This window comes from Oncorhynchus mykiss, chromosome 25 (assembly GCF_013265735.2).
Source record: "Oncorhynchus mykiss isolate Arlee chromosome 25, USDA_OmykA_1.1, whole genome shotgun sequence".
NCBI classification, from domain to species: Eukaryota; Metazoa; Chordata; class Actinopteri; order Salmoniformes; family Salmonidae; genus Oncorhynchus; species Oncorhynchus mykiss.
The window spans coordinates 26,485,686-26,502,566 of NC_048589.1; the positions used below are offsets into that span (position 1 = coordinate 26,485,686).

Below are 16,881 nucleotides of genomic sequence, written 5' to 3' on the forward strand. Positions count from 1 at the left end.
AACTGGAAAGAAAGGCGACCAACGGAGCAGTTGGCTTTTGGGATGACCAGTGAAATATACCTGCTTGAGCGCGTGCTACGGGTTGGTGCTGGTATGGTGACCATTGAGCTGAGATAAGATGGGGCTTTACATAGTAAAGACTTGTAGATGACCTGGAGCCAGTGGTTTTGGCGACAAATATGAAGCGAGGTCCAGCCAATGAGAGCATACAGGTGGTGGGTAGTATATGGGGCATTGGTGACAAAACGCATGGCACTGTGACGATGTCAAATGTCATAATGGTTATATACAGTGTTGTAACGATGTGCAAATAGTTAAAATACAAAAAGGGATAGTAAATAAACATATGGTTTGTTTTTATAATTTTTGTTCTTCACTGGTTGCCCTTTTCTTGTGGCAACTGGTCACAAATGTTGCTGCTGTGATGGCACACTGTGGTATTTCACCCCATAGATACAGTTGAAGTCGGAAGTTTACATACACTAAGGTTGGAGTCATTAAAACTAGTTTTTCAACCACTCCATAAATGCCTTGTTAACAAACTATAGTTTTGGCAAGTCGGTTAGGACATCCACTTTGTGCATGACGCAAGTATTTTTTCCAACAATTCTTTACAGATTATTATTTCACTTATAATTCACTGTATCACAATTCCAGTGGGTCAGAAGTTTACATACACTAAGTTGACTGTGCCTTTAAACAGCTTGGACAATTCCAGCAAATTATGTCATAGCTTTAGAAGCTTCTGTTAGGCTAATTGACATCATTTGAGTCAATCGGAGGTGTACCTGTGGATGTATTTCAAGGCCTACCTTCAAACGCAGTGCCTCTTTGCTTGACATCAAGAGAAATCAGCCAAGTCTTCAGAAAAACAATTGTAGACCTCCACAAGTCTGGTTCATCCTTCGGTGCAATTTCCAAGCACTTAAAGGTACCACGTTCATCTGTACAAGCAATAGTACACAAGTATAAACACCATGGGACCACGCAGCCGTCATAACCTTCAGGAAGGAGACGTGTTCTGTCTCCTAAAGATGAACGTACTTTGGTTCGAATTGTGCAAATCAATCCCAGAACAACAGCAAAGGACCTTGTGAAGATGCTGGAGGAAACCGGTACAAAAGGATCTATATCCACAGTAAAACGAGTCCTATATTGACATATCCTGAAAGGCCGCTCAGCAAGGAAGAAGCCACTGTTCCAAAATCGCCTGCACATGGGGACAAAGATCGTACTTTTTGGAGAAATGTCCTCTGGTCTGATGAAACAAAAATAGAATGTTTGGTCATATTGACCATCGTTATGTTTGGAGGAAAACGGGGGAGGCTTGTAAGCTGAAGAACACCCATCCCAACCGTGAGGCACGATGGTGGCAGCATCATGTTGTGGGGGTGCTTTGCTGCAGGAGTGACTGGTGCACTTCACAAAATAGATGCCATCATGAGGCAGGAGAACTATGTGGATATATTGAAGCAACATCTCATGACATCATTCAGGAAGTTGAAGCTTGGTCGCAAATGGTTCTTCCAAATGGACAATGACCCCAAGCATACTTCCAAAGTTGTGGCAAAATGGCTTAAGGACAACAAAGTCAAGGTATTGGAGTGGCCATCACAAAGCCCTAACTCAATCCTATAGAAAATTTGTGGGCAGAACTGAAAATGCGTGTGCGAGCAAGGAGGCCTACAAACCTGACTCAGTTACACCAGCTCTGTCAGGAGGAATGGCACAATAAGTTGGGTGAATTTTGGCCAAGGCTACCCGAAATGTTTGAGCCAAGTTAAACAATTTAAAGGCAATGCTACCAAATACTAATTGAGTGTATGTAAACTTCTGACCCACTAGGAATGTGATGAATGAAATAAAATCAGAAATAAATAATTCTCTCTACTATTCTTCTGACATTTCACATTCTTAAAATAAAGTGGGGATCCTAACTGACCTAAGATGGAATTTTTACTACGATAAAATGTCAGGAATTGTGGAAAAACTGATTTTAAATGTTAAGGCTAAGATGTATGTAAACTTCCAACTTCAGCTGTGGATTTTTTTTTTTTTTAATTCTTTGTGGGTTTTGTGTAATCTGATGGAAATATGTGTCTCTAATACATTTGGCAGGAGGTTAAGAAGTGCAGCTCAGTTTCCACCTTATTTTGTGGGCAGCGTGCACATAGCCTGTCTTCTCTTGAGAGCCAGGTCTGCCCACAGTGGCCTTTCTCAATAGCAAGGCTATGCTCACTGAGTCTGAACATAGTCAGATTTCCTTAATTTTGGGTCAGTCAGTGTTCAGGTATTCTGCCACTGTGTAATCTCTGTTTTAGGGCCAAATAGCATTCTAGTATGCTCAGTTTCTTTGTTAATTCTTTCCAATGTGTCAAGTAATTAACTTTTTGTTTTCTCATGATTTGTTTGGGTCTAATTGTGTTGCTGTCCTGAGGCTCTGTGGGGTCTGTTTGTGTTTCTGAACAGAGCCCCAGGTTCATCTCTTTGTAGGTGATGGCTTCATTATGGATGGCTTTGGGAATCACTTCCTTTTAGGTGGTTATAGAATTCAACGTCTCTTTTCTGGATTTGGATAATTAGCGGGTATCGGCCTAGTTCTGCTCTGCATGCATTATTTGGTGTTTTACGTTGTAGACAGAGCATATTTTTTGAAGAATTCTTCATGCCGTCTCAATTTGTTGTTTGTCCCATGAATTCTTGGACCCTAGACCTCAACCATAACGGGCAATGAGTTCTATAACTGATTCAAGTGTTTTTATCCAGATCCTAATTCATATGTCGGTTTTGTATGTTCCTTTTGATGGCAAAGAAGGCCCTTCTAGCCTTGTCTCAGATTGTTCACAGCTTTGTGGATGTTACCTGTGGCGCTGATGTTTAGGCCAAGGTATATGTCGTTTTTTCTGTGGTCTATGGCAACGGTGTCTAGATACATTTTGTATTTGTGGTCCTGGCAACTGGACCTTTTTTGAAACACCATTATTTCTGTTACTGAGATTTACTGTCAGGGCCCAGGTCTGACGGAATCTGTGCAGAAGATCTAGGTGCTGCTGTCGGTCCTCCTTGGGTGGGGACAGAAGCACCAGATCATCAGCCAACAGACGTTTGACTTCACATTTTAGTAAGGTGAGGCTGGGTGTTGCAGACTGTTCTAGTGTCCTCGCCAATTCGTTGATATATATGTTGAAGAGGTTGGGGCTTAAGCTGCATCCCTGTTTCACCCCATGGCCCTTTGGAAAGAAATGTGTATTTATTGCCAATTTTTAACCACACACTTGTTTGTGTACATGGATTTTATAATGTCGTGTGTTTTTCCCCCAACACCACTTTCCATCAATTTGTATAGCAGACCCTCCTGCCAACTTGAGTCAAAAGCTTTTTGGAAATCAACAGAGCATGAGACTACTTCACCTTTGTTTTGGTTTGTTTGTCAATTAGGGTGAGTACATGGTCTGTCGTACAGTAATTTGGTAAAAAGCCATTTTTACATTTTCCCTGTACATTGTTTTCAGTACATCTGCTTTTATTGATAATGCAGAGGATTTTCCCAAGGTTGCTGTTGACGCATGTCTCACGTTAGTTATTGAGGTCAAATTTGTCTCCCACTTTTGTGGATTGGGGTGATCAGTTCTTGGTTCCAAATATTAGGGAAGATGCCAGAGCTAAGGATGATGTGAAAGAGTAACTCTAGCCAATTGAATTTGTGGTCTGTATATTTTATCATTTCATTCAGGATACCATCAACACCATAGGCCTTTTTGGCATGGAGGGTTTGTATTTTGTCTGGTAGTAAATTCAATGTAATTGGAGAATCCAGTGGGTTCTGGTAGTCTTTAAGTTGATTCTAAGACTAGTATTTGATTATGTACAGTACCAGTCAAATGTTTGGACACACCTAATCAAAGGTTTTTCTTAATTTCGTACTATTTTCTACATTGTAGAATAACAGTGAAGACATCAAAACTATGAAATAACACATTGATTCCTGTAGTAACCAAAAAAAGTTTTAAACAAATCTAAATATATTTTATATTCTTGAAAGTACCCACCCTTGGCCTTGATGAGAGCTTTGCACATGCTTGGCATTCTCTCAACCAGCTTCACTTGGAATACTTTTCATACAGGCTTGAAGGAGTTCTCATATATGCTGAGCATTTGTTGGCTGCTTTTGCTTCACTCTGCGGTCCAACTCATCCCAAACCATCTCAATTGGGTTGAGTTCTGGTGATTGTGGAGGCGAGGTCATCTAATGCAGCATTGCATCACTCTCTTTCTTGGTCAAATAGTCCTTACACAGCGTGGAGGTATGTTGGGTCATTGTCCTGTTGAAAAACAAGTGACAGTCCCATTAGCGCAAAACAGATGGGATGGCATATCGCTGCAAAATGCTGTGGTAGCCATGCTGGTTAAGTGTGCCTTGAATTCTAAATAAATCACAGACCGTGTCACCAGTAAAGCACCCCCACACCATCACACCTCCTCCTCCATGCTTCACGGTGGGAACTACACATGCCGAGATCATCTGTTCACCTGATCTCACAAAGACACGGCGGTTGGAACCGAAAATCTCAAATTTGGACTCATCAGGCCAAAGGACAGATTTCCACCAGTCTAATGTCCATTGCTCGTGTTTCTTGGCCCAAGCAAGTCTCGTCTTCTTATTGGTATCCTTTAGTATTGGTGTCTTTGCAGCAATTCGACCATGAAGGCCTGATTCACAGTCTCCTCTGAACAGTTGATGTTGATGTGTCTGTTACTCACATTTATTGGGGCTAAAATCTGAGGTGCCGTTAACTCTAATGAACGTATCCTCTGCAGCAGAGGTAACTCTGGGTCTTTCTTTCCTCTGGTGGTCCTCATGAGAGCCAGTTTCATCGTAGTGCTTGATGGTTTTTGCGACTGCACTTGAAGAAACTTTCAAAGTTCTTGACATTTTTCGGATTGACTGACGTTCATGTCTTAACGTAATAGTCTCTTTGCTTATTTGAGCTGTTCTTGCCATAAATGGACGTGGTCTTTTACCGAATAGGGCAATGTTCTGTATACCACACCTACCTTGTCATGAACACAACTGATTGGTTGAAACGCATTAAGAAGGAAAGAAATTATTTCCACTGTTCTCTCTCTCACTTTCTCTCTGTTCACTCTCTGACCTCTCTGTTCTTCCCCTCTTTCTCCCTCTGTTCTCATTCTCTCCATCTCTGTTCTTGCTCTGTGGTCTGTCTTCTCTACCCTCCTTTTTCTTTCCGTTCTCGCTCTCCCCTCTCGCTCTCCGCTTTCTCGCTGTTCTCTCTGTTTTCTCTGTTCAGACTCTCTCTGTTCACACTCTCTTTTCACACTTTCTCTCTCTGTTCACTCTCTCTGTTCACACTGCTCTCCCCCTCTGTTTTCTTACTCTCCACTCTCTCTGTTCTCTCTCTCTCGCTCTGTTCTCTTACTCTCCACTCTCTGTTCTCGCTCTGTTCTCTCTCGCGCTGTTCTCTTTGTGTTCTTTGTCTCTCCCTAGCTTGCGCTCTCTCGGTTCTTTCTCGCTCTATATTCTCACTCAGTTCTCTCTTTTCGTTCTCTCCGTTCTCGCTCTCCCCTCTCGCTCTCCCCTCTCGCTGTCTCTGTGTGTTCGCTCACTCTCTCTGTTTTCTCTGTTCACTCTCTCTCTGTTCACTCCGGTATTTCTCACTCTCTATATTCCCACTCAGTTCTCTCTTTCCGTTCTATCTGTTCTCTTTCCGTTCTCGCTCTCCCCTCTCTCGCTGTCTCTGTGTGTTCGCTCACTATCTCTGTTTTCTCTCTCTGCTCTCTCTGTTCACACTCTCTGCTCTCTCTGTTCACACTCTCTGCTCTCTCTGTTCACACTCTCTGCTCTCTCTGTTCACTCTCTCTGCTCTCTCTGTTCACTCTCTCTGCTCTCTCTGTTCACTCTCTCTGCTCTCTCTGTTCACTCTCTCTGCTCTCTCTGTTCACTCTCTCTGCTCTCTCTGTTCACTCTCTCTGCTCTCTCTGTTCACTCTCTCTGCTCTCTCTGTTCACTCTCTCTGCTCTCTCTGTTCACTCTCTCTGCTCTCTCTGTTCACTCTCTCTGCTCTCTCTGTTCACTCTCTCTGCTCTCTCTGTTCACTCTCTCTGTTCACTCTCTCTGTTCACTCTCTCTGTTCACTCTCTCTGTTCACTCTCTCTGCTCTCTCTGTTCACTCTCTCTGCTCTCTCTGTTCACTCTCTCTGCTCTCTCTGTTCACATTCTCTGCTGTCTCTGTTCACACTCTGCTCTCTCTGTTCTCACACTCTCCCTGTTCTCACACTCCCCTCCCTGTTCACACTCTGCGCTCTCTGTTCACACTCTGCGCTCTCTGTTCACACTCTGCGCTCCCTGTTCACACTCTGCGCTCCCTGTTCACACTCTGCGCTCTCTGTTCACACTGCGCTCTCTGTTCACACTGCGCTCTCTGTTCACACTCTGCGCTCTCTGTTCACACTCTGCGCTCTCTGTTCACACACTGCGCTCTCTGTTCACACACTGCGCTCTCTGTTCACATTCTGCTCTTTCTGTTCACACTGTGCGCTCTCTGCTCTGTGCGCTCTCTGCTCTGTGCGCTCTCTGCTCGGTTCTCTCTGCTCGGTTCTCTCTGCTCTGTGTGCTCTCTTAGTCTCTGTTTTCTCTCTGTTCTTCCTCTCTCTGCTTTCTTACTCTCCTCTCTCTGTTCACACTGTTCTCTCTCGCTCTCTGTTCTCTCTCTGCTCTCTCTGACCCCCCCTTCTATCTCTGTTCTCTCTCCCCCTCTCACTCGTTTTCTGTGTTTTGTCAAAGAGCACAGCTTTAATTGGCTGCTGAATTACCAGCTCTCAGATTATAACAGCTCTCTCTAAGCTCTCTGACTCTCTCTAATATGGCATTTCTTTCTCAACTGCTAGATTTAACCTAACCTTCTTAGATGTACTTATTTATTTGTGTCGCCTGCCCAATAGGCTACTTTTGTATTGGATTGATTAAGAAAGATTGAACCAACTAATTTCCTTCAGGATTTTATAGACTTGTTCTTAACACAAATTAATAAAGATAAGAGATTGTACAAACTAAGTGGACTCTGCCCCAGTTATTCTATATGCATGGGAAGTTGTTTTTGTATTTAGTTTATAGATATAGCATTGCTGCTTGGTAGATTATCAAATGGATAACTGAATGAATGTATGTGGCATTTATGTCTGCTGTTTGGTGTCTGCTTGTCCTCTGCTCTCATACTGAGAAACAGTCCTGTCCTCTTGATAACATCTCAGAGTGGAATCAGTCCTCCCTCTGTCACAAAAGCCAGAGTGCAACTACAAACTCCCCAATCTATTAAGACTCACTCTGAATTCAATTCATCTTCTCTCTCCTTCTATCTCTTTACCAATCCCTCTCTCGCCACACCTCTGTCTCCTACATACATAGGTTCTTAATTTGATCCCCCTGTTGCACGATAACTTAGTGTATTTGTGGTTTAAAAGGCTTCTACAGTTTGTAATTTCCACTTTTAAATTTGACTTGATTTTCCCTTACTGAAAATGTACTGCTACAAAATTGTTCACACACAATTCACATTTCCTGTTGCTGTGTGATTTTTTTCCTGCTGTAGGAGACTGGCTCAAATGAAGATCCTACATCTGAATTTTCTTTCTCCCTCGCTCTCTCTGGTCTCTACTCTGGTCTCTACTCTGGTCTCTACTCTGGTCTCTACTCTGGTCTCTTCTCTGGTCTCTACTCTGGTCTCTTCTCTGGTCTCCACTCTCCACCTTTCTGTGGATCCACCTCTCTATTTCCCTGACTTGAATGAATGCGGTGTTGAGTGGCATCCTTCCTCAACGACGATACTTCCTCTTCTCCCAGGCAAGCTGCTCACCTTACCCACTCCGGCTCCGCTCAGTCTCGCCTCCCACAATCAGCCCCAGAGGCGGACACCTCCTCCCGCCTCTCTCTCCCTCCCTCCTTTCCTCCACAGGCTCTGTGTAAATACAAGGGTTTAACCCTTACTCCTCTCTTTCTCTGGGTGAGCAAAACACTCCTGTCTGTCTACACACCTGCATTTCCAGCTAATAGGCCTATTTGTAATAGATGTTTTGGTGCACTACTCATGCGATCCGTCACACACCAGATATATCACCAACCCACACATTCAGCTGCCACGTATGCACTCTTATCAAACATAGACAAAGGTGTACACGGTGACTGATTTATATACTGACCGTCAGGATGCCATTGGGGCTTGAGTCTGTTGTTTTGTGTTACGGGTCTCTTATGTTATTTTTGCACAGGGACAATTAAATGTTATTGCCAATCTTTTTTTATTTACTAATACTGCCGTTTTGTTATAAAGGTGACAGTATAGCACAGATTACCATGTAGACAACTCCCTAGTAACGGTTTCAAACATGAACGTCTAACAGAATGCACAAGTTGCCACACAACGTCGTCCCTTCCCGCCCGCATTCAACCCAACGTGCGCGCGCACCCTCTCACTCACCCAGCCCTCGTCGTCGTGCACGTTCTCCCAAAGCCAAAGCCTTAAAGACTAATGGCCATATCTAATTTCATTGAATCTGCCTAGAGGAAGGGCTGGAGGGAGGGCTAGAGGGGTGGCTAGAGGGGTGGCTAGAGGGGTGGCTGGAGGGGTGGCTAGAGGGGTGGCTGGAGGGGTGGCTGGAGGGGTGGCTGGAGGGGTGGCTGGAGGGGTGGCTGGAGGGGGGGCTGGAGGGGGGGGCTGGAGGCCACCCAACAGTCTTGATTAATAATATCTCTCTCTCTTTCACACTTAGTTTCTGTGCCTGGCTCCAAAACTGTTCTTACCCTCCAAGCTTTATCATTTGTAAAATAAAACCACACTATATTGTAATCTGTTTTACAAATGAAGAGGGGATGAAAAGGGGTTATTTGGTTGGATTTGGAGTGTTTCAATTTATCCAGGGTTGGGGCTTTTAATTTTTCTCAACACGCTATGTGTTGTAAATAAACGGGACACATTTAAACAGCTTAGGGTGATGAGGAAGATGGCAGTTAGATGTCTGTTCCTCAAAGGCTCCCTCAGACAGGGGTAAATAGCAACGTTTCCATTTAGGGTTTTACACTCCTATACCATGTTGGATTTCTACTTTCTACGGCTTTGCTTTTGTGAGAGGCTGATTTTGGGGTTTTCTAGCTGCTTCTGGAGAAATCTAGACTAGATTCTGTGCTGTGTGGTTCTGTATCAAATTATTCTGCATTAAGGTAATGGGACCAACGTTTTACCATCTGGCCAGGTAGCCTAGTGGTTAAGATCGTTGGGCAAGTATGTTCCCTTGAGCAAGGCCCTTAACACTAATTGCTCCTGTAAGTCTCTCTGGATAAGACCGTCTGGTAAATGACTCAAATGTCAGTGTAGAAAAATGTGAACTTCAAGTCACTAGCAGATGTCTCTCTCTCGCTGTTCAGGTTGTTCTGGAGTGTATTCTAAAGAAGGACCTGGTCTACAACAAGGTCAACCCCATATTTCACCATTGGAGGATCAACGACAAGAAGTTTGGCCTGACCTTCCAGAGTCCTGCAGACGCCAGGGCCTTTGATAGAGGGATCCGCAGGGCCATCGAGGACATCAACCAAGGTGGGTTAGGAAGGACCCCTGAGCTTCAGTCCACCTCAGTACAGTCTCACCTCACAGAGCATATGCTTTTGTAGACTTCTCTTGCCTCTGACATTATGCCTGTGTTCATAGTAATTTGTGTGTTGGTTTCTGTGTGTGTGTGTGTGTTGTTCTATGTCTGTGACATGTAATGGTTGGCCTGTTCTTCTGGTGGTAGATGTGTAGTGTTGATTAGCTGTGATGACTTCCTATGCTCCCGGCTCATTCACCTATGATTGGCTCTCCTATCTTATCTGTGCCAGCTGTCTAGGACATAAGCGCACCACTTCCTGTACAGACTGACAAGCCCGTGCCCAGACAGTCGAGTCAGAGGATAGGTCTACAAGCTGAGGGACACCTTTAGGTCAGGATAGGGGTCGTCTGGAATTTGGAGTTCAGGCTTTAAGGTACAGATGTAGGATAACTCTTTTGTTGAGAATTTTCCTGCACCGCAGGTAATGCAGATGAGCTTTGTGATTTACATAAATACACTGAAACAGTAATATCAACATTATTTCACTTTTCATGTAGCCTAATTTTAGTCAGCTAATTGCCTTACTACAGGTCAAGCAACATTATCCACTAAATGTTACAATCCTGTTGCTGCAGGAATATTTTTCTGGGGAATAGGCTAGGTGGAGTTTGGGCTAGGTTAACCTGTTTGGAGATAAGCTGGGCTCTGCTAGGTTAACCTGTTTGGAGATGAGCTGAAGCTAGGTTAACCTGTTTGGAGATGAGCTGAAGCTAGGTTAACCTGCTTGGAGATGAGCTGAAGCTAGGTTAACCTGTTTGGAGATGAGCTGAAGCTAGGTTAACCTGTTTGGAGATGAGCTGAAGCTAGGTTAACCTGCTTGGAGATGAGCTGAAGCTAGGTTAACCTGCTTGGAGATGAGCTGAAGCTAGGTTAACCTGCTTGGAGATGAGCTGAAGCTAGGTTAACCTGCTTGGAGATGAGCTGAAGCTAGGTTAACCTGTTTGGAGATGATCTGAAGCTAGGTTAACCTGTTTGGAGATGAGCTGAAGCTAGGTTAACCTGTTTGGAGATGAGCTGAAGCTAGGTTCATCTGTTTGGAGATTAGCTGAAGCTAGGTTAACCTGTTTGGAGATGAGCTGAAGCTAGGTTAACCTGTTTGGAGATTAGCTGGGCTCTGTTAGGTTAACCTGGTTGGAGATGAGCTGAAGCTAGGTTAACCCGTTTGGAGAAGAGCTGAAGCTAGGCTAACCCGGTTGGAAATGGGCTGAAGCTAGGCTAACCTGGTTGGAGATGGGCTGAAGCTAGGCTAACCTGGTTGGAGATGGGCTGAAGCTAGGCTAACCTGGTTGGAGATGGGCTGAAGCTAGGCTAACCTGGTTGGAGATGAGCTGAAGCTAGACTAACCTGGTTGGAGATGGGCTGAAGCTAGGCTAACCTGGTTGGAGATAAAATGGGCTCTGCTAGGTTAACCTGGTTGGAGATGAGCTGAAGCTAGGTTAACCTGTTTGGAGATGGGCTGAAGCTAGGTTAACCTGGTTGGAGATGAGCTGGGCTCTGTTAGGTTAACCTGGTTGGAGATGAGCTGAATCCAGGTTAACCTGTTTGGAGAAGAGCTGAAGCTAGGCTAACCCGGTTGGAGATGGGCTGAAGCTAGGCTAACCTGGTTGGAGATGGGCTGAAGCTAGGCTAACCTGGTTGGAGATGGGCTGAAGCTAGGCTAACCTGGTTGGAGATGAGCTGAAGCTAGACTAACCTGGTTGGAGATGGGCTGAAGCTAGACTAACCTGTTTGGAGATGGGCTGAAGCTAGGCTAACCTGGTTGGAGATAAAATGGGCTCTGCTAGGTTAACCTGGTTGGAGATGAGCTGAAGCTAGGTTAACCTGTTTGGAGATGGGCTGAAGCTAGGTTAACCTGGTTGGAGATAAGCTGGGCTCTGCTAGGTTAACCTGTTTGGAGATGAGCTTGGCTCTGTTAGGTTAACCTGTTTGGAGATGAGCTGAAGCTAGGTTGACCTTGTTGGAGATGGGCTGAAGCTAGGTTAACCTGGTTGGAGATGAGCTGAAGCTAGGTTAACCTGGTTGGAGATGGGCTGAGGCTAGTCTGCGTTAACCTGGTTGGAGATGGGCTGAAGTTGATACAACAGCTTGGGGCCCTGTTACGCATTTCCAGCAGAGGTAGTGCCAGAGGTAGCAAAGTCATCCAATTAGCAGGAGAGCCGCCAGCTCAGCAATCTGCCATCCAGCCTCCTGCCCTGCGTTACTTAAGACTAGAACCTAGCCTGGGCTCTACTGTATCTCATCCAGCCTCCTGCCCTGTGTTACTCAAGACTAGAACCTAGCCTGGGCTCTACTGTATCTCCTCCGGTCCTCTGCCCTGTAGACCTGTGTTTCTTAAGACTAGTACCTGGCCTGGGCTCTACTGTATCTCCTCCGGTCCTCTGCCCTGTAGACCTGTGTTACTTAAGACTAGAACCTAGCCTGGGCTCTACTGTATCTCATCCAGGCCATGGCCCTGTAGACCTGTGTTACTTAAGACTAGAACCTAGCCTGGGCTCTACTGTATCTCCTCCGGTCCTCGGCCCTGTAGACCTGTGGAGGAAACTGATGGGGTCTAACAACATGACAATTGTTTAAATTAATAAAGCATAATGGACTACACCAAATAATCTTATAACTCTAGCTATGGATATTTTAGGTACGGATGATCAATACAAGCATATTAGCAGAATTAGCACACAGGCCAATGGGAAAGGGAAGGAAAGGTGATATCTAGTCAGTTGCAGACCTGAATGCATTGAACTGAAATCTGTCTTCCAAATTGAACCCAACCCAATAATCAGAGAGGTGCGAGGGCTACCTTAATCGACATCATCATCAGTGCCCAGGGAGCATTTGTTGTTGGTGGTTAACTGCCTTGCTCTCGGCAGATTTTTCCACCTTGCTGGCTAGGGGAGTCGAACCAGAGACCATTTCGGTTACTCTACCAACTCTCTTAACTGCTAGGCTACCTGTCTTTGGTCTTGTTGTCATTCATGGATTTATAATAAGACTGCTGCTTAGCTCTCAGTGCCTGTTCTACTCCTCTCCTCTCTGTATCCTCTGATCTGTTCTAGCTTCCTCTGTTTTCCGCTAGTGTTGTGTAATACCTCTTCTCCACACAGGCAGGTTCCTTTGTATTCCTGTTGCATCGCTCTGCTGCCGGACTGCAGTGTGTGTGTGTTCTTCTTAGTGTGTGTTTGAGTGTGTGGTGTGTCAGCCTTGCGGTCCTCTGTTGCCATGGGAACAGTGGACACATGGCCCAGGCAGCTCCGTGACCCAGCACTGGCAGAGTCGTCTCTGTCTCAACGTGCTATAGACAGACAGACGGCCTGGGTCTCACCATAGCAGACTGACAGACAGGAAGATGGATACCCACACGCTGATCAATGCTCCAACAATATTCTTCGGTCTTCTCTAAACTAACGGAGAGAGACCCAGACGGACGTAAAAAACGGAGGCCTGGTTTCTCCTGCTGCCTGCCTGGCTTGTTTTAAATGAGGTCTTAGTGATCCTAATTAAGTGAACTAGGAGTCTTAAAAGAGCCTCTTGATGCCTCCGGTACAAACAGTTTCCTCTTCGTCCGTCCCAGTGGAAATGAGCTAATATCTGTTTTCTACACTACTGCCAACATTTAACTTTGGACTAATTTACTTTCCCCAAGATTTCAGGATAAGCTTGTTTTACACATGTTGCTAAGAGTCGGGTACGAGTTCAACAGTACGATTTGACTTAGTATTCTTATCAGTACTTACTTGACATTAGGTGTCAGTGAATGCAACATTCATGGCTTTTTAGCCTCGACTCGAGTTGCACTTTTACAAGTAGAGTCGATTTCATTAGGCCACGTGTCCCACTAACACAAAAAACACTTTCATTTACTTTTTAGCTGTTCTCGGGTGAATGGAAGTCTTTGCCAACCATACCTCCCTTAATGGCTTCTCTCTTTCCTCGATCACCAGTGACGTACTTGTGGGGAAGTCATTTTTAGGGACTTGGTGACTTGTGGACATACTGTGTGTTATGAGAACTCTTTCTGTCTCTCTCTGTAGCTCACCTGTATCTGTGCAGCTGGAAGTCTTATTGAATATCTGATTTTATTATATCTTCTCTTTTCCAGGCTGTCCTGCGTTTGATGACTCGGACTCTCTTGAAGATGGATTACAGGTGAGTCCAAAGACTGGGGTCCTCATATTCTCCATGTACTTGTGTGTCTATTTGCTAGCACTGAGGTTTGCTGTAGGACTAACTCCACTTCTCACAAGTCTAGTGTGTGTTTGAGTTCTCTTGCTGGTGCTTGAATCCAGGAAGCAGGGAAGAGGGAAATCTGTACTGCTTCAGGCCCTTCTGTCTTCTACTCTGTCAGTTGTCTTTAGGATTTGAGTCTGTTTGAACAGCCAGGGCCTTACCTTACCTTCCTTTGCTGGGGAGTTGTCGAGTGTGCCCACGGCTTAGGTGTGTGCATCTGTCATCTGGTCAAAACTGATACCTGGGGGAACCCAATTGTGTAAAAATAATTGTGTGGATTATCGGAAGCCACTTGTATTTACTCATGTTCCTCGTCTGTTAATAGATTGAGCTGTGCTCAGGCGTATTGTTGGTAAGCTGATAAAGGAGTTGGTTATCACTTTGTCCTCTTCAGTCTGAGCTTTCACAAGCTACAGGTGCGGTTAGAAAGGTTTTCTCAATCTGAACAAGAGGGAGTATATGACTACACACCCAAGTTGATTTTGTGGTGTAGAAACAACACACTTCAAGTAGAAAACCCCATCAGATTTGTGACACGATGGTACAATGTGTGGTATTTATACCGTGGATTGATGGCAGCATTCGCGCAAAACTGAAAGCGCGAACCACTGCTTTTAACCAGGGCAAGGTGACCGGAAACATGACCGAATACAAAGAGTGTAGCTATTCCCTCCGCAAGGCAATCAAACAAGCTAAGCTTCAGCATAGACACAAAGTAGAGTCGCAATTCAATGGCTCAGACACAGGTGGCAGGGTCTACAGACAATCACAGATTACAAAAAGAAAACCAGCCCCGTCGCGGACCAGGATGTCTCCCAGACAGACTAAACAACTTCTTTGCTCGATTAAAGGACAATACAGTGCCACTGACACGCCCGCTACCAAAACCTGTGGACTCTCCTTCACTGCAGCCGACGTGAGTAAAACATTTAAACTTGTTAACCCTCGCAAGGCTGTAGGCCCAGACGGCATCCCCAGCCGCGTCCTCAGAGCATGCGCAGACCAGCTGGCTGGTGTGTTTACGGACATATTCAATCAATCCATATCCCAGTCTGCTGTTCCCACATGCTTCAAGAGGTCCACCATTGTTCCTGTTCCCAAGAAAGCTAAGGTAACTGAGCTAAACGACTACCGCCCCGTTGCACTCACTTCCGTCATCATGAAGTGCTTTGAGAGACTAGTCCACAACCATATCACCTCCACCCTACCTGACACCCTAGACCCACTCCAATTTGCTTACCGCCCCAATAGGTCCACAGACGATGCAATCGTAACCACACTGCACACTGCCCTAACCCATCTGGACAAGAGGAATACCTATGTGAGAATGCTGTTCATCAAATACAGCTCAGCAGTTAACACCATAGTACCCTCCAAACTCATCATCAACCCTGGGTATCGACCCCGCCCTGTGCAACTGGGTACTAGACTTCCTGACGGGCCGCCCCCAAGTGGTGAGGGTAGGTAACAACATCTCCACCCCGCTGATCCTCAACACTGGGGCCCCACAAGGGTGTGTTCTGAGCCCTCTCCTGTACTCCCTGTTCACCCACGACTGCGTGGCCATGCACGCCTCCAACTCATCAAGTTTGCAGACGACACTACAGTGGTAGGCTTGATTACCAACGACGACGAGACGGCCTACAGGGAGGTGGTGAGGGCCCTCGGAGTGTGGTGTCAGGAAAATAACCTCACACTCAACATCAACAAAACAAAGGAGATGATCGTGGACTTCAGGAAACAGCAGAGGGAGCACCCCTCTATCCACATCGACGGGACAGTAGTGGAGAGGGTAGTAAGTTTTATGTTCCTCGGCGTACACATCACAGACAAACTGAATTGGTCCACCCACACAGACAGTGTGGTGAAGAAGGCGCAACCTCAGGAGGCTGAAGAAATTCGGCTTGTCACCAAAAGCACAAACTTCTACAGATGCACAATCGAGAGCATCCTGTCGGGCTGTATCACCGCCTGGTACGGCAACTGCTCCGCCCACAACCGTAAGGCTCTCCAGAGGGTAGTGAGGTCTGCACAACGCATCACCTGGGGCAAACTCCCTGCCCTCCAGGACACCTACCCCACCCGATGTCACAGGAAGGCCATAAAGATCATCAAGGACAACAACGACCCGAGCCACTGCCTGTTCACCCCGCTATCATCCAGAAGGCGAGGTCAATACAGGTGCATCAAAGCTGGGACCGAGAGACTGAAAAACAGCTTCTATCTCAAGGCCATCAGACTGTTAAACAGCCAACACTAACATTGAGTGGCTGCTGCCAACACACTGACTCAACTCCAGCCACTTTAATAATGGAAAAATGTATTTAAAAATGTATCACTAGCCACTTTAAACAATGCCACTTAATATAATGTTTACATACCCTACATTACTCATCTCATATGTATATACTGTACTCAATACCATCTACTGCATCTTGCCATCTTTATGTAATACATGTATCACTAGCCACTTTAAACAATGCCACTTTTATATGTTTACATACCTTACATTACTCATCTCATATGTATTTACTGAACTCTATACCATCTACTGCATCTTGACGATGCCGTTCTGTATCATCACTCATTCATATATTTGTATGTAGATATTCTTCATCCCTTTACACTTGTGCGTATAAGGTAGTAGTTGTGAAATTGTTAGGTTAGATTACTCGTTGGTTATTACTGCATTGTCGGAACTAGAAGCACAAGCATTTCGCTACACTCACATTAACATCTGCTAACCATGTGTATGTGACAAATAAAATTTGATTTGATATTTGCTAAGTATACATGGCAAACTGAACCCCTTTAAAGAAAGTCCTTGTTTCAGAAGACCTGCCAAGCCAATCATTTAGTAGCTCCTGCTGCTCTTTAGTTCTCAGTATTTGTGAGTTTTGTGTCCATCAGTGACCCCGGTGGCTGGGCTGCAGTCACCTTTTGACCCCTCAGTATCTGACCTCATTCACTGAGTGGAGTAGAGAAGGTCAGAGGGTGTGA

General features: G+C 45.3%; 1 protein-coding gene across 2 annotated transcripts in view; it reads left to right on the plus strand.

Moving 5' to 3' along the window:
* LOC110505710 (sprouty-related, EVH1 domain-containing protein 1) overlaps nt 1-16,881 on the plus strand; it is an 83,269-nt gene that overhangs the window by 48,571 nt on the left and 17,817 nt on the right. For both annotated transcript variants that reach the window (XM_021585101.2, XM_021585100.2), the window contains 2 exons: nt 9,437-9,605; nt 13,754-13,800. In XM_021585101.2, the coding sequence (XP_021440776.1) occupies nt 9,437-9,605; nt 13,754-13,800 (216 nt within the window). The remainder of the gene's footprint in view (nt 1-9,436; nt 9,606-13,753; nt 13,801-16,881) is intronic.